The sequence below is a fragment of the Scatophagus argus genome, chromosome 21, assembly GCF_020382885.2.
Source record: "Scatophagus argus isolate fScaArg1 chromosome 21, fScaArg1.pri, whole genome shotgun sequence".
Lineage (NCBI taxonomy): Eukaryota > Metazoa > Chordata > Actinopteri > Scatophagidae > Scatophagus > Scatophagus argus.
This window is the reverse complement of record NC_058513.1, coordinates 11,430,356-11,451,852: the sequence shown is the minus strand read 5'-3', so window position 1 is coordinate 11,451,852 and position 21,497 is coordinate 11,430,356. Positions and strand designations below refer to the sequence as shown.

The window sequence follows — 21,497 nt, the reverse complement described above, 5'->3', positions numbered from 1 at the left end:
TGAATTTACTTAGCCAGCTGCTTGCTTGACAGAGGAAACATGGCGTCTCAGTGCAGCCTCTCTTCCATATTTCCTATCCAAAGTCAGCTGGATTGCGCATTAGATGAAGCTACGACACAACACGAGAAAGAAAATCTTGTCTACCAGTATCTGAAAAAACTAGACGAGAGAGAGGATCTGAAGATACCCGATTTCCAGACAGGTGAGACCATGTTACAGCTCTAGCTCGCTCAGCACTGTCTCTTTCTCCATAGCAGTTGTGGTACAGTTTGACTTGAGTTTGGTCACACTACATGTCTTCACAGGACTGGACATGTTCACAGAAAATGAGTACTGACGGCCAGGTTTTCTTTCTTCCTTTTAAATACCTTTTAAAAGTCATCTTTGACGATTTTTCGCCATGTCTGTATTGTGTGTTTCTCAAAAGCCATTTCAGCAAAAAATGTTTCTGTAAATTAGTTAGCCATATTATCTACTCCCAAAGAAGTTAGGCGTTCAGTCAGTCAATAAATAGGAACAAAGAACATATTAAGTTCAACTGCTTTGTGTAGGTTCAACTTTAAAAAAAGATACGTGCAGTGCTCCCTGTGGTGTGATTTGTTTTAACAGTGAATCAGCTGTTTTTAGCAGGCGTCAGTCAGTCTCTTCTGCCCAAATGGTTTCTTCAGTGATCAAGTTTGTTTTCCCAACAAAGAAATAACCACGAAACACAATATTCTCTAACTGTTTTTGTCTTCCTCTGGCCTTTGTCAGCATGCTCCACTGTAGAACTTTCATGCTGCTTCCTACACAAGGCGTTAAATGCATAATTAGTTTTAAAAGTAACATATAATACATATGAAATGTTGGTAATAGCCTTTTCTTACATGGGATCACTGGGCAGACCCGTGCTTCCTCGGTGGTTTGTCTTTGACTTTGTGTTCTTGTTTGTTGTTCTTTTAACAACAACATAAGAGTGAGAATAAAAACAGGACAGCAGCCTTGTGTATCTGCTTTAATTGTACAAAATGGTATTGTGTTGGTAAAGGGTGTTGTCAGTGCAGTTGCCAAATAAAGCATCAGTAAAAATAAAGAAGTGGATGCCTTTGGTATTAACATTACAGTTAAGTTCTCTGTTATGCAGCATGATGGTAATATCTCAACAAACCAGTAGATGGGGATCTGCTGAAGAACATCATACAAGAAAATAGACAAAGGATCATCGAACAAGTGTCTTAAACTGCACAGGCACAAGTTTAAAATGATTGTCTCACTGTAGACTTAGCCAGTTTGGGACATATAGTTTTTGGTGTTATCCCTGGCGCAACATGAGGTGAGACACTCGGGCAGGGCACTAAAAAGGTGTTTATTCTCATTACAGAAAATCAATGAATGAATGGTTGTGTAAATCCTCTAGAACAGTAATAAGACTCCATACAGCACTGTGTATACTGATCAGTAATTTAAAGTCAAGCAGTTGCACATGGTACAGTCATAATTTTGGATACCAGAAAAGACCTCTAGTCAGAGACTTTGATATCTGTTTCTTCTTTCTTCAGTTTGCTCTTTGCTTGCATCATTCTTAAAGCTATAACAAAAAAGGAGTGAACTCTTTTTTAACAGTCTTTAATCTGTATCTAACTAGGGCAAGTGATACTGAGATTATGACTCTTTTTTCCCCAAGGAAAGCTTAGCAGCAACACAAGTAAGACAAAGACTTTCAAACAGCAGCAGTAGAGCATTCAGAACATGTAACGGGGATGCTGTGTCAGAGAAGTCTGTGTGGACAGTATTATTTCCAGTATTTGAATGAATAAATCATGCTGAATTTTGGTGCTGTAAAATATGAAAAAAAAAAAAATATATATATATTAATCAGGAGCGTGTGAGTTTAGTGTGACAAATGTTATCTGACACAATCTGCTGTGCATGTGAGGTGTAAGAAACACCAGACACGATCTGGTTCTGCAGAATTTAATTTGTGGTATTTAATAGCTTCATAACCCTTTTAAAGCTGTGAGCACTTCCAAGTCATTGATTTGATGCATAAACCTTTCCATAATAATGTAAAGGAAGTATCAGGCCTGACAGATATTCCCGCACAGTGATGAACACTGTAAAGCATTTGCCTACACTGTGACTAAACATAATTAATAAGATGACAGCATCATTTTCCACACTGTGATTTGCTCCAGGCTTGGAATGGCTGAACACGGAGGGGCCTCTGTCTTTGAACACGGAGCTGACTGGTAAAGTGGTGCTGTTGGATTTCTTTACTTACTGCTGCATCAACTGCATGCACATCCTGCCTGACCTGCATCAACTGGAGAAGAAGCACTCTGTCAAAGGTATGGACCTGCATGGGCTTTGGAGCTGCAGTCACTGTGTAGTATCCCACAGAGGGTGAGAGATTAAATGGAGGTGTAGGGTGTCTTACAATGTCCTATAGCTAATTCAAAATGGAAAAATATACCATCCCACTGTATTAAACCTATAAGATGTGAGAAAATAGTACAATCGTATATCGTCAATAGCGTCCTCCCTTAGTAGATTTCTCATCACCATCCTGATATTTAAGATTAAACATAATGAAAGCCAATAATGAAAGAATAAATGACAATTAATGAGTTAAGTTCTGATAATTAGAAGAGATGATTTGATATTCATGTGAAGTCTGCTGTAATGAGGCACCTTGAGACGGCAGTTGGTCAGGCTGATGCCTGTTTACAGTGGGGAAACATTGTGTTTGTCGTCTGTTTATTTGGGTTTTGTTTTTTGCATGTTGTTGTGTGCACATTTGTGCCATTTTACCAGATAGCCATAAAAATCCAACAGGGTAAAACTGAATTGCCATGTATGCCTACAATCCTTGTAATCAAGCGCACCCTGCATGTCAGTGGATTGGCTTGTATCTGTGACAGGCAGGCTGATGTGATGTTGTTCATGTTTTTTTTTTAATTCCCGACAAATCCAATAAGAACACCAAAACCAATAACACTACAATTCAACAGACATACAGTGGTTTAAGTTTTTTTCTTCAGTAATTTCATTTAACATCTGGTCATCATTTATTAAATCATAACTATAGACACGCTGAACAAAGTTATAAATTCAACTGATTTCTGCTCCCACTTTTGTTAAGTTGAATTAAAAGATCTGTGCACATCTCCTTTGCCAAGGTAATTCGTTCACCTGACAGGTGTGGCATATCAAGATGCTGATTAAACAGCATGATTATCTCACAGGTGTGTCTTGGACTGGTCACAATGAAAGGCCACTCTGACGTGTTCAGTTTTATCACACTGCACAATCCTAAACGTCCTAGTCATGGTGACTGTTAACAGATAAATAGATACCCCATTTAGGCTTCGCTCTCCTCCTCTATGAAACGTCTATGAAAGTGTCCTCACTGAGCTGTCTCGCCCTCTTCGTCTCCTTGCAATTTGTTGGTTCCCAGTCTGTGGATGTGTAATGTGACATGCTGATCATGTGTTTTCATAAAAGGCCGAATGGAACATCTCTTTAGTTTTTGCTGCTGCAGGGAATTGTAGGACAGCACTGTCTCATTTCCTTTCCTGACTGCCACTTCTGGGATATTTCACTCTGTTGGAAACCTTTCTAAACTAACTGACGGCAACCCCAGTTTCAGTTAAGTGACATTTCTCCCTGCCAAATTATAAAAATTGAATACTAGCATTGGCCTGCCAGAAAGCTTTTTTTTAAATGTTTTCCTTAGACCATCAGTATACCTGCAGGAGGCAGCAGCCTGGCAGGTCTTACTGAGTGAACGCATTTCCATTGGTACCTTATTTTGTGGTCATCGTGCTGCGTCATGGGAACATGTGTAAGTTCACTGGGGCAAAGCAGCTGTAGTGCGTCAACTCTACTTCTCTTCTTTTCATTTCCAAGAGCATGAGGGCTCTTATCTCAGCTGTGAAAAGACAGTAACTAAAAATATTTCCAAGCAGCAGTCTCAGTGAGTACGGGGCCCATAATTGTACCCTGCTGTAGTTCAGCTCTATGATTCTTTATATAGCCACACCATGGTAAGCATAATCACCTCCGACGGAATCTGGCATCTCGCTGAACCATCAAGGGATCGTCTGAGGAAGTTGTGCAGCTTGAAATTTACTTGTTAAGCGCGCGGGATACAGAACACACACTGCAGTGCCATCGCACATTATCACACTTGTCTTATCTTTGGCACTGCTATGGGTACATTCTGTTTGCTGCTCTGGTCAGTGAGGTGTGGGAGCCACCCAGTCCAGTCACTCCCACAGTCCAACTCCCCCACCCACCCATCGTCACTGCAATCTGTGCTGGTACTATACTGCTTGGCAGAGGCCATGGGTGATGAAATCCACTGCAGATAGTGTGAGTTTGAAGGTTTGGAGTTGTGTTTTTACCTCTGTTAAAGAGCTTTGAAATCTAAGTGCAAAGATCAAACTAATTTAGGGTGAATTTATGCACCTTAATAATTTTAATTATAATAATAAACTTACTTCAGTTATACCTTTCATTTGAGCAACATGGTAGAGATAAATCCAATTTAAACTCTTTTGATTTATGATTGCAACTCATGTGCTACTGTTTCAGACTGTGCCTCAGTGCCCTGTGTTTGTACATTACTATATAGTTATCTTTAGTTTTACATATGTATTATGTCATATAAACATTGTAGAATTGTTGAGTTACATCATCATCTTTTGTCTATTTGGTCATTGGGGCCATTTTTGAGGTTAAAACTGAAATTAAAACAGGAAGGCATCTCCTTACTTAATCTGTACTGAAGCACTGTTTCAGTCAAACAGTGTAATAAATCGTTGGACACGGGCATCACGACAATGAAAAAGAGTGCATTTGTTTTCATTTAGATGTGTTGGTGTTAAAAAGTCAACCGAAACATATAATCAATCATAATATTCCCTTATCAGTGGTCAGTCTATGTGAATAAAGTAGATGCAGAATGACAAGGTAGCCTTGAAGTTTCCATCCCTCCACTCTGGCCCTGTTTACAGAGTTTTGTGGATTTTTTTTAAATCACAGAATCACATGATGTTACACTGATTGGGGAAACAGGAAGGAAACTTATCGACATATCTGCTCTGCGAGACCATTTCTGTACATGTGCAAAATACATGTGGGTTTTGAGCCTATCCCAGCTGGTTACTGGCAAAAGGCAGGGTTCACCCTGACTGGTCGCCAGTCAGTTGCAGGGCTGACATACAAAGACAGCCAATCACACATGCTCACACTCTCACGCCTCGGGGATTGTGGGAGGAAGCTGGAGTGCCTGGAGAAAACCCAAACTCTACACAGAAGGGCCCAGACCCGGACTGGAACCTGGAGTCCTGTATGTTGACAGCGCGAACCACTGCACCACTGAGCCCCCGACATCCCTGTCAGAAGTCATAAATTGAAACCAACTGCTCTCATTGTCTGTACAATAAGCACAGTGTTAGTAGTCTTGGATGAATACTGAGAAATAACTGACATAAGCCTTCAGAGTCTCAAGGCACTAAAACATTTCCAGGAAGCTCCTTTGTTGTATGCTGCTGGAGGGTCAATGACTCGATGACAAGAAAGATGCTTGAGCTTTTCAGTAGAAAATCACATTTGTTCTCCTTCTTCTACCTTATCTCTGAGACACACATATCTTAGGGTGTCTTTGTGATCAAGCTTATACAACTTGTTGATATAGCAGTTTATGGGGGGGGTATACATGAGTTTCATGGGGTTACTAGATGGACTGGTGTTTGAACCATTTGTGTGACTTTTAATTAATGTCACACACACTCAGTTAATTAACAGAGTGATGGACATTGTGTTTCTATGTGATGGAGGGAAAATAAGGTAAAAATCTGTCCTGAAAATTTGAAAACTGCGAGTTTGAATTGTGAGCAGAGTTGAGTCAAAACCACTTACTGTTATGTGTGTTTTATTTTTGTTTTTGTGTCTCCATCTGCTTACTATCTCTCAGATGGACTGGTTATCATTGGTGTGCACTCGGCTAAATTCCCCAATGAAAAGGTAAGTGTTTTCTTCGTTTGGTGTCATTTTTACCTTTGGGTCAGTAGGCTTGTCTGATCATGCTTTCCTTCTGCCTTTTCATCATTGCAAAGTATCTACAAATTTGAGAAAAAAAAAAAACACTCAAATTTGAGCATGACTCAGGGAAGTCATTTGCCAACATGAACCGCTCTCTCACCAAGCAAGAAACCAAAGCATCAAAGTATGAATATATAATGATATAATTTTGACAGTTTTTATCAGAATCATCCTAGCTGAAATTATATTTGTTGTCAGAGTTAAAGACCAGAAATCATGCTCAGATCCTGCGAAAATGCTCTGATGCTGTCGATTCTTTATGGAGCAGTTTGTGACACTCAGTAATATACAACAGCAGAATAATCTCTATGCTCCTTATGCTGCCTTGGGCAAATGATGTGCTTGATACACACTGTACTTTCCACACTTGTTTGTCGTGATACTTTTGAACAGTCAAAAAGTTCATTTGCCTCCTTTTGAACTTCTGGCATCCATTTAAAACACGATGATTCTGCTGAAGCTGTAAGGGCTTTATTTGCAGTAAAGAATTATTTGAATAATTGAAAAGTCGGTTTCCAGTTATTTATTAGGCGTGTAAATCATTTTCCGGTTCCAGTTTTGTCAGTGTGTAGCTTTGATGCTTTTCTGTCTTATATGATACTTAACATTCTTCAGTTTTGGATTTTACAAGCACATTTCAGATGTCAGGCTCTTGGAAATTACAATTTCTTTTTTGACATTTCATCAAAATAATTAATTGAATAAATAACTAACGGACAATTACATTTCAGTTCATTAGGAATATGATTTATTAGAATCACAGCTTTTTGCTTATTTGTCACCAAACCTCCAAAGGTTGTGGCCAACGTCCGCAGCGCGGTGCTCCGCTATGACATCTGCCACCCGGTGGTGAACGACAGCGAGGCGTGCCTCTGGCATGCACTGGAGGTGTCCTGCTGGCCCACGCTGGTCTTACTGGGCCCTCGTGGCAACCTGCTTTTCTCCCTGGTGGGCGAAGGCCACCGCGACAGGCTGACGCTGTTTACCGACAGCACACTCCGTTACTACAGGGAGCAGGGTCAGCTGAAGACTCACTCAGTGGGAATCAAGCTGTACCGAGACTCCCTGCCACCCAGCGCCCTGTCCTTTCCTGGGAAAGTGGCCATAGACAACAGCAAGAAAAGACTGGCTGTAGCAGACACTGGGCATCACCGAATTCTGGTGGTGTCCACGACCGGACAGCTGTTACACGTCATTGGAGGTAAGAAGCAGGAAATGGGCTGAAAGTTGGAGGGATTTAATGGTGTCCCCAGTGTAATATTTGTGCTTCTTGATTTGACCAGTTAGAAGAAAGAACATGATTCTTTCTATTATGTGGTCATTTTAATTAGTTGTGGATAAAAAAACCCCAAAAAAATCAAATCTTGTTTTTGCTTTAAAATAATTAGAATCTGTATGAATTACAGATATGAACATTACTGATATTTTTAGAGTGCTCACATGCCTCAGCAACCCTCAGAGGAGCCACATGGTTTTCTGTGTTGTCCATAGACCAACAGAGACGCTGGCAACATCAAGGACTAGTACATGCTGGGAACTGGCACTGAGCTAAGTGTGGACAAAATGAGAAGGGAAAAAATGCATTATTATTGTAGGTGGACCCCACAACTCTTTTTCACTCAGAAGTTGTAATATTTATATGTGTTTAAAGAGTTCAAAACGTCAAGCAAATCTTAAAACATTATGCGTTGGGAAAGATCTTTTGTTTATGTTCTGTCTGTGATGACTGACTATGAGCTGTGGTTCAGTGCATTTTGTCGTCCATTTAATTGAAGTTAAGGACGTCTTCCCTTGCAGTTTTATTATGTGGAGTATAAGCATATCAGATTAAAAAGACCACCATCACAAATAAAGAGTATATCCCTTTCTAATATTTTAGGCAGGGAAGATGGCTAACTCCTGTTCCTCAGTAACCTTTCAGTGTCAAAAACTTTACGAGGTTTCACACAGAACGAGCATTAAATGCCTGCACATGACGAGTCTGAAGTTCCACAAATTTAGTTAAAGGACTTTGGTGCATTTGTGCATTTAGCATGGAGAAAAGATTGCATTCAACTGGATCATCACTTCTTTTCCAGGGCCTGAAATTGGGAAGCAAGATGGCAACTTGTTCGAAGCTTCCTTTAACTCCCCTCAGGGTGTAGCCATTAAAGGTGACACCGTGTACGTGGCCGACACAGAAAACCACCTGATCCGAAAGGTAGCACGCCACACTTTCTATTGGAATAACTGCACTCTTTGTAGTAAATTTCATCTCCCTTAATGTTTATGTGCTATTGATGCCTGTGTGTGTGTTTGTGTGCTTTTCTGTCAGATTGACCTGTTAGAGGGAAGAGTCAGCACACTAGCTGGAGTGGGCTCTCAAGGCACAGACAAAGCCGGTGGGGCCACAGGACCTCAGCAGCCGATCAGCTCTCCTTGGGATGTGACTCTTGGCACTGCCGGTGAGTCTTGTGATGCTGTGCCTGCCCTTCCTCTCACCTCCTTGCCAAACACAATCCCCTCTGTTCTGCTGTTTATTTTATTCCGCACGCTCCCATATGATCAATAAACCCTCAGCTAGAGGTCACAGAGGGCTTTGGCTTGCTGGGTCTCTGCATCATGCAGGTCACAGCTCAATTAGATTGGGGTTAAGTCTATTAACAACAGGAAGTGAATGCATCTCACCCCTGTTGAAAGGTTGTGAGAGGAATTCATTGCAGCATGCATGCAAAGTGCAATTAGATTGCACTTCTGTCTCCTGTTTTTTTGAATACAACAAAATCACATCGGGTGCCACAGCTTTTAAAATCTAACCCTTCATAGTGGATTTTGAGAACAAGCTGTGAGCAAATACTCACGAACATCTAAGTCCTTCATTGTTCAGACCATAATCCTGAAACTGAATGGGAATAGAATAGGTATCTCAGAAGTGGATAGACAATTGAATGGACTAATTAAGGTGTTGGAAGAGATGTTTTAATCTATAAGGTCTGATTCATTGGGAATATTCAGGAAGCAAAATCCTGATTTTGTTTCTGCTCAAATGCTTTGAGGACTAAAATCATGAAGTTGCAAACTGCTATATTTTTCCTGACAAGGTCTTTTATATTCTTGCAAAGTAATCAAGGAAAAAAAAAAAATCAAGGTCCAGTCCCTCTAAACCATCTGCCTTTATCAGTTTTCGCTTGGGCACTCAGTGTTTCTTTATTGTTAATCTTTTTTAATATTTGCCCCATAGTGCCTTTTTTTAATCACAGCAAAAGGGTTTTTCAGCTCCGTTTTTGAATCTCTCACAACTTTTGTTTATAAATGTTGGTGTGTGTCTTGTGTTGCCATTAGGCGTCGTTACCTGCAGGCAGTCAGATTGCAGATTTAAAATCAGTCAGAAAAGAATTTGTTTATTAAAAAAAATAAATAAATCCCTTATTGGTGAGTTACATATTTGCTTAATTTTCCCATTGTAGAACTCTGTCAGTCTCTTATTTCAACTGATTATGTCATCTGTTTCTTACAGAAAGCAAAAAATGAAAGTGTGTGCCTGAAATAAGTTGTTAATTCTGCCTGCAGCCAGTACTGTGCTCACTGCCAGTGAGTTTACATTTAAAAGGAAAGGTGATCAAACAGTTGATGTTAGTCTTGTGATTGTCAGGTATTAATTATAGGAATTCTAAGGGCATTAACACAGTTATTTTGCCATTGCAAACAGCCCGTCTGCAAGAGATAATCTGTCTTGGTCACATTTTCTGCACATGTTGATGGATGACACAACCTGCTGGTTTGCACATCACCACATGGTCTGAAGATGTGGCATCAGACCTTTAGCTGTGCTCAAATTGTCCTCTGAGAGTACATCCAAACAGTCATTGCATATTCATGATATATTCACCGCGAGCATGAATAATCAAATAAAAGGACCTCACACCTTTTGTACTGTAAAGCACTGCAGTGACGCTGATGCTGGCAGTCAGGTGCCAGAGTTGTCAGACATTCCTGACAGTCCACTGGATGTGATCAAGAAGGGCTGAGCTTTGTGCTGCATTAAAAATTCAGCAGAGATACTGTATGTGTATCCATCATGGTGACAGCATTGTCTCTGCAGAGTGCATCTGAGGTGGCATATGGCCTTTGTCAGACGGGCTGCTGCCACTTAAAACAGCACGGCTGCAATTCTGACTCATTTCTGACATTCACCAACAAAAATCACAGCTTTTAAAATCGTTAGATCACTAGAGATACATTATAGGGACAAAAGTATTGGGACATCTCTTTATTATTGAACACCTTTGGGGTGAACTGGAACAGAGATTACGGAGATTGATGTTGGACCAAAGACAGGCCTTTTGGTCCAACATCAGTGCCTGACCTCACAAATGCTCTGCTGTATGAATGGGCAAAAATGATCATGGAAACTTTGAAAATTATAGCTCGCTATAACAGAAGAGTGAAAGGTGTTGCAGCTGCAAAAAGGGAACCAATTACATGCCATTAAAAAGTCCATGTTGGTGTAATGGTCAGTGCAATGTAATTTTGTCCATATAGTGTATTTCCTTGGGAGAGCATAAAAATAATGGATTCATTCATTTATTTTGTTTCTTTCATTTATAAAATCAGATTTTTTATATATACATAGCTCATACTAAAATTGTCACACACACCTGAAATGACCTTTTTACATTTAGGGCAAGTATTAGCACCACTTCTGTGTGATAATGAGGGAAATTGGTGAACAGCTAAAAGTTTCCTGTTTTTTTTTGTGTGTGTGTGCATTCTGTACGTGCGTTTCATTCATGTATGTGTGTAGGTGGTGTTGAAGATAACGTGCTGTGGATAGCCATGGCAGGAACCCACCAGATCTGGGCTCTGTTCCTAGCAGATGGGAAATTGCCCAAAGGAAGGTGAGAGACTGGTACATGACCACCTTGGCCACTTGGCAGCAACAACCCTTCAAATCCACAAATAACTCTTTCTAAGAATAAAAAGAATTAAAAGCAAATAAAAACACCCCCACAAGACTTGTTTTATACATGTGTGGCTGGCTGGTTCACAGGGAGTCAGTGATACCCAATAATATAATAATATGCCAGCATTAACCACAAAGAAACATCTCCAACAAAAGGGTTCTCCATCTGGAGAAATAATCTAAGTTTAGCATCATCAAAGAAGGCATTCCTGTGATCACATTCCCTGCTTTATTTGAACTATTCATAATCAGCAGTGTACTCAAGTATTTTGTCTCTCTGTTTAACAACGTTAACAGCGAGTCCAAAGCCGGGACGTGCGTGCGATGGGCAGGCAGCGGCAGCGAGGAGAACCGAAACAACTCCTACCCCCACAAGGCTGGCTTCGCTCAGCCTTCGGGTCTGGCTTTAGCCCCGGAGGAGCCCTGGAGCTGCTTGTACGTGGCTGACAGTGAAAGCAGCACCATTCGCACGCTGGGCCTGAAGGACGGAGCTGTGAAGTTGCTGGTTGGTGGAGAGAGAGACCCAATGGTGAGTGTGCAGTAGTTGGTGGGTAGATGGATTTTCTAACATTATTTCCTTATTTTTCTTTCTCCAGCTACAGAGAACAAGCACTAATTGAGGTCAATGAGTAAGGTCAATAAGGTCAATGAACTCTCTCTTACATAGTCCGGGTTATGTTTTTCATTTTAGTGTTTCTTCATGAGGAAATCGTCTTATCTCATAATATTAAAGACAATGCTGTGAACAGCAGCTTGAACAGAGCCTAGATTGCAAGAACTGAATAAGTTCTCATGCGGTACTTTGAATGATAACATCTAGCTCTGCCACCATTCATCAACAGACTGTAAAACCTGGACATTAATCTACAGCACTTCCAGCCATAGAAAACACTTCAGTAATTCTGAAGAAAAATGTTGCACAAAGCTTTGGATAACTCCGAGGCAATCGGTTTTCAGAGCCTTTTCTCTATAGATAGAAAGTATTGATTTAAAAGAAAGACCATAAATAAACACAGCGTCTCTTGTTTGTTGTCGAAGCCTGAAAACAATCTTTGGTTGTACTTTCATGTCCTCTCAGTCATTCTGCTGTAGTTTCTTTTTTTTTTTTTTTCATCCTTCCACAGCGGTGTATTTTTGGAAAATCCCAGGGGCTCTATAGCTTGTAGTCACAGATGAGAATTGGGAGTAATTATTAACTGGAGAGTCACATACAGTTTATTCAACATAGCAGTGAGTCAGCAGAAACCGTCTGCTGTCCATAGACATTGGAGCTATTTAACTGAGATAATGAGACCTTAAACAGCATTAAAGCTGTTACAAGGGAGTGTACATCTGAGGTGACATGTTAGCATGTCAGCTGGCACACAACACAGTACAGTGCATTCACATGTTGCATTTGACTGTTGTTTAATCATTCCAAGCTCTTACTGAGGTTACAGTTTCAGTTCCTAACAGCCTCTTTACACTCATATCACTTGCTGGTTCTTGAGACTAAAGACTAAAGTCATTTACTTTTCTCACCAAGAGTTAGATTGCAAGATTGATCCCACTCTCAAAAGTGCTAAATATGAGGTTGGTATCATATCGATCTTCTCGTCTAACCCAAGTCAATAAATGTACACTATATAGACAAAACTATTGGGAAAGAGTTGAGAGTAGAGTTGGTCCCGCCATTTGTAGCTGTAACAGCTGTCTGTGAAGGCTTTCCACGAGATTTTCAAGTGTTTCTGTGGGAATTTTTGCCCATTCATGCAGTAGAGTGTTTGTGAGGTCAGACACTGATGTTGGACCAAAAGGCCTGGCTCGCAATCTCTGTTCCAGTTCATCCCAAAGGTGTTGGATGGGGTTGAGGTCAGGACTCCGTGTGGGCCAGTCAAGTTCTTCCACAACAAAGTCATCCAACCATGTCTTTATGGACTTTGCTTTGTGCACTGGGACACAGTCATGCTGGAATAGAAAAGGGCCTTCACCAAACTGTTGTTACAGTTGGAAGCATAGCATTGTCCAAAATATCTTGGTATGCTGAAGCATTAAGATTTCTCTTCTCTGGAAGTCAGGGGCCAATGGAATGAAATACTTAAAATTAGTAATTCATGAATTCATGGAGCACAGCAGCATCCCACGCTGTGATTCTCCTAGTGCAATAACAGATTTTTCCCATAGTTTTGGTTTTCTTTTTCAGCTGGGATTGTGGAGTGATCCCTGTCGATAGTCAGTGAACTGTAGACTAGACTTTTTTTTTTTTTTTTAAGATTGTTGTGCCTTCATGTCGGCATGAAACAATCTGTAGCACTAAGACCTGTGCTCATAGTTAATTAGCTCTTTGTCACTTTCAGAAAAAAAAAATGTGAAGAATTGTTTTTTTAAAACAATTTCTTCCACATAATTAGAGAATGTTCCCCTTTGTATTATCTTAATGGCATTTATCATTAATGTTACTGCACTTCTCTTCAAAACTTTTCAAAAATGAATATGAACTCGTCTAACTATTTTTAGCACGGTAACTAAAGCGATTTAAAGTTATAGTCATCTTTCTGGTGTTTCTTGCAGATATGGCATATTAAGTCTTGTGCTGCTGTTCTTGTATGAATTATTCAGAAACCTTTTAAGATGAAGAAGCCCATGGTGATCATTTGCAGTTTATGAGAAAGGCTCCAGCTTGGATTTTCAGCAGAAAGCCCTTTATTTTGATAGTTAAAAAGACTCCCGCTCTTCTTTTTCTCAAGTCAGTTAGAGGCAGTTCACAGATTTATGTTGGATATTCTGCCCTTCGACCTACATTGACATCTGACATTGATGACGTAACTTGTGACATTGTCACAAGTTACGGCTTGGGCGCTTGTACGTTTTTATATCTTGATTTGATCTCTTCTCAAACTCTTGTCTCCTCTGAACCAGAACCTTTTTGCTTTCGGGGATGTAGATGGGAAAGCGGTTGATGCCAAGCTGCAGCATCCTCTCGGTGTTGCCTGGGCTCCTGAACAAAGCCTGCTCTATGTGGCCGACTCCTATAACCATAAGGTAACTTTTGCATGTCACATGTCTGTAGTTCAAATTCGCAGTATGCTCACATCTGATCGTTCTGTTCATTATAAAGATTAGGTTGTTGAGTACATACACAAAGCTCCTTCTTTTGATCTAAAACCATGTAGGAAACGCAACCTATTTTTGCATAAAGGTTTTCTTTTGGTTTGATTCGGTCTGTGCGCCTATGTGATTATGTTCAGATCAAGGTGGTCGATCCAAAGACAAAGCACTGTAGCACATTAGCAGGGACCGGAGAGGCTGGAGATACTGTGGGCCCTGAATTTAATAAATCCTGCTTCAATGAACCTGGAGGGATCTGTGTTGGAGACAGCGGCAAGCTTCTCTATGTGGCCGATACCAACAACCACCAAGTCAAAGTGCTGGATCTGGCCTCCAAGACCGTTTCACTGGTGAGACCTCTGTTTGTGTGTCTTCTAACCTTGAAAAAGCACTTAACATTTGGTCTGTGTGAGTCATTAATCAATCCTAAAAGCTTTTGTAATCCAACAGTTTGGATAAAATGTTAGAAAGAAAGGACGTAGTAAGTGTCAATAGCTTTCTCCTTGCTCCTCCTCTAATACTAACATCCAAATCTCTCTCCTGTCCAGTTCCCCATCTCCTTAGACTGCACAGACGCTCTACCTTCAAAGCTTTCACCTCCTGCCAAAGCACCCATCTTGCCGAAATCAGCTCCCCGGAAAGAAATGCCAGCAGTGGCAGTGTCTGCAGGCCAGACTCTCATCATGTCGCTCACGCTTTTGCTTCCTGAAGGATCCAAATTGACTGAAGAGGCACCCAGCTGCTGGGCTCTCTCAGCTGAGGGTGAGACACAGTTCACTTTCAGTTTCATAGAGATGTCGTGTTTGTAAATGTATTATTCACATTTACATTTGACTTTGACTTTATACCCATGAAAGAAGCTTTTGCCAAATCTCGCCCCATTACTCAACAGAACAGTATGTTAGCATTACTATCACAGGTGGTAAACTAGTAAAAGTTTGCAGCTTATGTTAGAACATGTAAATAATTAATTCCTTCCACTTTTGCTCTCGAGCTTTGTAAGGGCTTAAAAAAACATGAACGCCAACTCTTTGTCTTTGGGAATAATGCTTTTGCCGCAGCCCATTGCACACAACTTCAACATGTGGAGAAACCCAGAACTCCACAGAACTTACACATGCTGAGCTGTGATTGGACGGTCGTCTGTTCTGAAGAGACAATTTGACGAAGACTTGACAGAGTGATAGGGTAGTAGAGTAGAAGTGGAGGGATTAGGAAGTTACTGTGAAAACAGATGAATCCTATTTCTACACTTCATGGTTTGGCTGCTTTTGTGAAAGGGCATTTGTCTCTCAAGCTCCCCAAACTCATGCTGTGCAGGACAGGATTAATTCATATTAAGGAGAGGTGCTGGTGTTTCCAAAGTGAAAGATTCTCCATTTGCATGTGGTCATTTTTCACTTTTGTGTGTATAATTGGGTGAACTTGATCTCTCACACAGCCCTGTTCTGAGCCACTTAACATCTCCTACTAGATTTTATTTTGGTCTGTGATGCACAAGTCTGTCAAAAAATAATGGAAGTGAATGATGCTTCTCTGCTTTTTTCACTGTACAACAAGCAGGCTCTCGCTCTGCCAGCCTACGTCTGGGACTTACAGTCCTCAGCTGAGGGGTGGAGGAATACTTGAATTAGTCAGTGAAGATACATGGACAATTTGATATATCACTTTTACCGCTTGATACTATTTAACAGGCTTTGATCAATGGTCTGGAATTGTAATCAACTGTGGCCTGACCCCAGGATCGAGTGTGAAGAGATGTGAGATATGTGGTTGATGGTCCATTCATTGGGTTTGGAACAAAGTGTTTCCATCATTCTGCGCGATGTAGCATGCGGTCAGCGATATCAGCAAGCTATTTTTAGAACATTTCGATAAGACAACATGCCTTGGTTCACATAATTAGCTACCAGGCTATGTTACGTGATCCTCCGCTATCCGATTATACCCAGTCTAGACTTATGCCGATCAGATCAGAGTAGAGGCAGGAATTTTAATGGATCAAGTTAGAAGTGCACAGCAGATTTAAATTGTTTTTCAGTGGCTTTTTAGAAATGGCTTCCCAAGGACCCCTTGTTAGGCATCAGCTTCATTAATCACCGCTGGCATGGATTTGACGGCCTCTCCAGCGTAATATTTTCTCACAGTTCAAATTCTGGTCCTTTGTTTTTGACTTTCATTAATCTTTCAGTGCTCTTTTTAGTGTCTCTTTAGATGTGTGTTGGTTTCTAAAAATATCCCCTCATGGTTCAGTAGATTCACGTCCTCACCGTAATTCCATCTGGTTCATTGAGGTTATTTGAGTTTTGGCCAGTATTGTAGAGGACTCCATTTAGCACTGCTGTGTAATACTCAGGCTTGACAAGGAGCTCCTTGCTCAACCATAAATTCAGATGCTAGATATTTTTATCACAACAACTAAGGAGAAGGGGTTAGGTTTAGGGTTAGCTCTTTTGCTCTTTTGCCATGCTAGCTTTGCAGCTATTGGACGGATTGTCGAGGAATTTCATGGTCACAAGCAGGTGTATCCAAATTACTTTGGTTATCCCCTAACATTCATTCATCTAGTGCCAGCAGGTTTACGTTTGTGGTGTGTCAGCTGTTGGATGGGTTATCATGACATTTGGTGACATTTACCTTTAGCGCCATCACTAGGTTTTTTTACTTTGTTCACTATATTAGTTTAGCTTAGCTGTACTCTGTGTTTAGTTAACTGGCAGATGTTAGCACACTAACACACAAATCTAAAACATGGCTGACTCCTGCTTGTGAATGCTTTATTTGTTTTATCAGACTGTTGATTTTATCCATCTGACTGCTGGACTACAAAATTTTGTTTCCGCGCAGGTTGCGAGTGGCTGCTAGAAAGTCCTGTGATTATAGGCGACATCGTGGATCTGTCGAAGCCCCTCTCCATCTCAACCAAACTTCCAGCTGTTATAAAGGACTCAAACGGCAATCCAAGCCTCACTTTGGCGGTGTGGGTCTACTACTGTATGGAAACCGGTAAAGCCTGTATGATGAAAGCTGCCTCCTTCACCCAGCCTCTTCAAATAAGTGCCAGTCCCAAAGAAGAAGAGATCACTGTGGCGTTGTCTCATGCCTTCTAAAACCTCTTACCTGTCTTAGTCCCGACGGCCACAGGATCAACACGGCGCCGATAACTCCAGCTCCTGTGTTGTTTGTTTTTGTGGAACAAGAAAACATGGATTGTTTCTTACTGTCACTTTTAACAAAAATGCAATTCAAACAAACCGGATTTTGGGAGGAATTTCATTTCAAACTACTCAGAAGCCCCCCTAATGCATCAGTGCTGTAATGTTCTTGACTTTGTATGACAGTTATTGATAGGAATGCAAATAGTTGTATAAAGGCAGTTGAGCACAACTGCAGCCTGGTGGTACAGATGGAGATGGTAAATTTATGCCACAGATTCCTAGGACTGGCTGTAATGACTAGCTGTAAAAAAAACAAAACAAAAAACAAAAAACAAAACTCTTATTATTTATAAATTAAAAGTTACTTTCATATTTATAAAACACTGTCACATGACTAAATGGAAGCAGAAATGAAAGATATATTGATTTAATTAGAAACAACCTGACTGGCAGTTGTTGATGATGGTGTCACTGATGAATGGAAACCAGCTTCATATTTTCACTGACCCACCAGATGGATGGAACACAACCGTTTGCATTCGGATGTTGTGAACCGTGTTTCTTTTCCCACAACTTTCCACGAAGCAATTCTTGAAAAATGTATGCTTTTGAAAAATTAGTGGAAGCTTTCTTTTGTGTTTGTGTTTAGAACCATTTCTCATGAAAATTAATGGCATTTCTTTCAGTCCCATGGGTAATTACATTGTTGGAATTTTTTTTTTAAAGGTAGAAAATTTAATGGAGCTGATCTGTGATTCTGATGAGAAAATGTTTAATTCTGCCTTTGCTCACACAGGGTTGGCTTTTGTATAGTAATAACCAGCAATGGCCAGTTTCTCAAAAATGTGATTTTGAAAATAGTTTTTCATGGCAGGAAACTAAAAATCTGAAACCTTTACTTTAATCTTGAGAGGCTGATGAGAGGTTTTCGATGCAGTAACGCAGGAAATCTCCTGGCGCTTCACAATTGGATCACATTCACAGAGCCACAAAGTATGATATACTTTGGTCACTATGTGACTACTTGCTACTTTCAAAACATAGCGTATTTGTAATGATCCATAATTAAAATAAACAGATGAATTTACCTCCATTATCTTTGCTCATGCTTGTGTTGAGAATTGGGTTTTAAATTTATGATTATTGACTTTTCTGCGTTGAAATAATCTTTTTGAGATAATCATGATGCATCTAAGAATCCATTTCTTCAACAACCCCTACTATGCAAAAACTCACTTTTTTTATTATCATATATATATTACAGATGTACAGCTTCAGAATATTAATTCACATGCTGACTGCTTTAGTCATTGAGCTTGGAGGGAGCCTTGAGATGCTCTATTAAAGCTTCAAATATTTGTCTACATTCATGTATGTGTCACCACAGAAGTTCAGTCTGTAAAAGATTAAGCTCACAGCCGAAGGCTACTGTGTCTCCTGCTTCACACTTTTGACTATGATTATTCCTGACACAAGGAGCTCTTTTGATTTAGACCAAATTAAATATTGCTGTTATCTAAGTAATGAATAAAGTGCCTGTTTTTAATAAGGGGAAGCGACATCCTGAACTGATGACACTGACTGACTGCTGTCTGTGCACTAGGAGGGATACCGTAATAAGAAAGTCTTATTAAAGCCTCTCTATCAAGCACTCTACACTCTAATAGATGTTCTAATAATGCTTTACTGTAATATGTTGTGTAATATAATATGATAATGTGGGCATTGTTGTTGTCATTTTCCCTTATTGGTTTTCAGACTTATGAGCTTTTGTGAGAAACGGGCCTGAGAGTGCTTTGATAATCATCGCTGTCATCACGTCTCACATCTTAATTGTGCTTGTCAGACTGTTTTTATTTGGTTTGGATCACTCGGCCCAAGTGCCTTGCAAGGACGTGTTACCGAATGGATGGCACAAAACCGATGACACTTTAACTGATTCAAAAGCAATAACAGTGTATTCCTGCAGTGGGACAAACATTTTATTCCCACAAGTTATTTATTTCAAATGAACGGTGAAAGTTTTTGCCAGTGTTTTCTCAGCTCTGCTATCCCTCTGGCATTTTTTTAATGATCAGTAATGAGCTTGAGTGGCTGCTGGTTCCTCATGTTGTTGTTTTTTCTCATTTGAGTTCTTCTCACCGATCTGCCTTTTCAGGCACATTTTGGCATCCCTTCAGGGACCTTGTTAATACATCTGCTTCTCAATGCTGCACTTTAAGATGCAACGGAGGAAACTAATAAAACATTTTTATCTAGTCTGGTGTGTGTGAGTGTGTGTGTGAGAGAGAGATAGAGAGAGGAGGTTTGATCTCTGTCAAAGAAACAATACTGGTTTGACCTCTGAGGACAGTGAATGCCTCTCATTTGTGTCATTCTTTTTACCATACATGGCCCTCGTTTATGCAGATCACTATTGAACTGAACAACATGAGCTGGTTTGTGGTTCGTAAACAATGTAAAAACACAACAGCACAGATGCAATAATCTCCTGTTACAATCGTGGGGCGAAAATCAGACATACTTGGGTTTGTCGGTCTGCTGAGGAAAGTGATTGTGTTACACCTTTGTAAAGGAGGAAGTAGTATTCAGAGCCCTAGAAATACCACACTGTGAAAATACTCTACGACCAGTAAAAAAAACAAAACAAACTAAAGTAAAAGTATTTTGCATTTTATTGCTGTAGATGTTTAAGGTTAAGCTTACAATATTTGCCTCCAACATATAGTGGAGTAGACGTATAAAGTCACATAAAATGAAAATACTCAAGCAAAGTACCTTGAAAACAGTTCAGAGTACTTGTTATTGTAGTGTTTGGTACACAGTCATAGCCATGGAGTCAGAGTTGGGGGTGTGAGGGGGAATCTGCTGGAGGACTAACAACCACCCATCCCATTTAAAAAATAAAAATAAAATAAAATTAATTTCCTGCCATAACATGTTTAAAATTCACATGGATGAATTTACAAATTCATTGTTAGGTTGTAATAATAAAGGCAGTTTGTTAAGTTTAATTGTGATAATGATTGTATTTTCTTATGATTATTTCAGACAGTGCTGCGTGTTTTTTTATGTATGTTTTTTATAGCTTTGACAAGACATTTTGCATATATTTGGACATGGAGGGGAGGATATATGAATCAAAAAAGATGCTACTTTTTGGTACTTTTTCTTTATGATATATAAATAATATATGTGTTTTTATGTATGGCATTTTTTTTGTTTGTTTTTGGGTTTTTTTAGCTTTTTTCACATGTATATACCACAGGATATTCCATCCATCCATCCATTTTCTATACCGCTTATCCGTCAGGGTCACGGGGGAGCTGGAGCCTTACCACAGGATATTATAGGACAAAAATAACATTTTGTCAGAGTCCAAAATATTTACAGCAGATACCATGCGACACAACAAAGACTTACAGTTTCAGAACAAGCATAAATTATAACACAAAGTATATCAAACGCATCATTTAGATTGCAAATAGTCCACTGTATGAATCCTCCATCACCTCCTCCCTCCTGCTGCACCTTTGCCCGCTGTCTCATCCCTCCGACCCCCCTCAGTCGCTTCCCTCGATGTCGCTCTGACAGCGTCATTAACCCTGTGTGGTTCTGGTGGTTGTCGTCTCTACAAGAGGCCACACACACACACACACACATACACACACTCAACACTCATGTGCCACACCAGAAATATCATCAGGGACATACACATTTACAGGGAGAAAATACTAAAGACTCTCTCGGGTCAGGGCTAACCTTGGCAGTGTCACCTCTTCCTCCTCCTGTGCTGATATAACAGATTAATGTTTATTTAAAAGTAAGAAAATCCCTCAAGTAAGCCATGAGGATTCTGTATCTGAGAGATCAGCTAAGGGCTTCCATGGGCACACAGCTCCTTTCAAAAGCTAAGAAAAGGCTTTTAGAAGCTTTCTCAGGGGCTTGTATGGCCTCTTATGACACTCATATGATGCATGGGCCTGACACTAGTTAATTGTTAGTGGATTGCTCATATAAAAAGTGAATTTTGAAATGATGTTGGCAGGGTGTTTGGCTGAAAATGAAAACCGGGCGGAGGTTTAGTGAAGGGGAAAATCACAGTTTTCACACAGTTTTAATTGCAGAAACATTTATTCACTTCATTCTGGCTGAGTGAGCTCCATTAAGATCATATCTGTGTGAGAGATAAAATATTGCTGCAATATTTCCAGTGTGTGTGG

General features: G+C 40.1%; 1 protein-coding gene across 1 annotated transcript; it reads left to right on the top strand.

The window, feature by feature from the left end:
* Position 1: 1 nt before the first annotated feature.
* nhlrc2 (NHL repeat containing 2) lies at positions 2 to 19,533 on the top strand. Its single transcript, XM_046376355.1, has 12 exons — positions 2 to 202; positions 2,175 to 2,327; positions 5,960 to 6,009; positions 6,883 to 7,288; positions 8,166 to 8,287; positions 8,402 to 8,531; positions 10,871 to 10,964; positions 11,327 to 11,558; positions 13,928 to 14,050; positions 14,257 to 14,466; positions 14,665 to 14,878; positions 16,964 to 19,533. Exons 1-12 carry the CDS (start codon positions 40 to 42, stop codon positions 17,224 to 17,226), a joined length of 2,160 nt encoding a protein of 719 aa, XP_046232311.1. The 5' UTR covers positions 2 to 39; the 3' UTR covers positions 17,227 to 19,533.
* Positions 19,534 to 21,497: the final 1,964 nt, after the last annotated feature.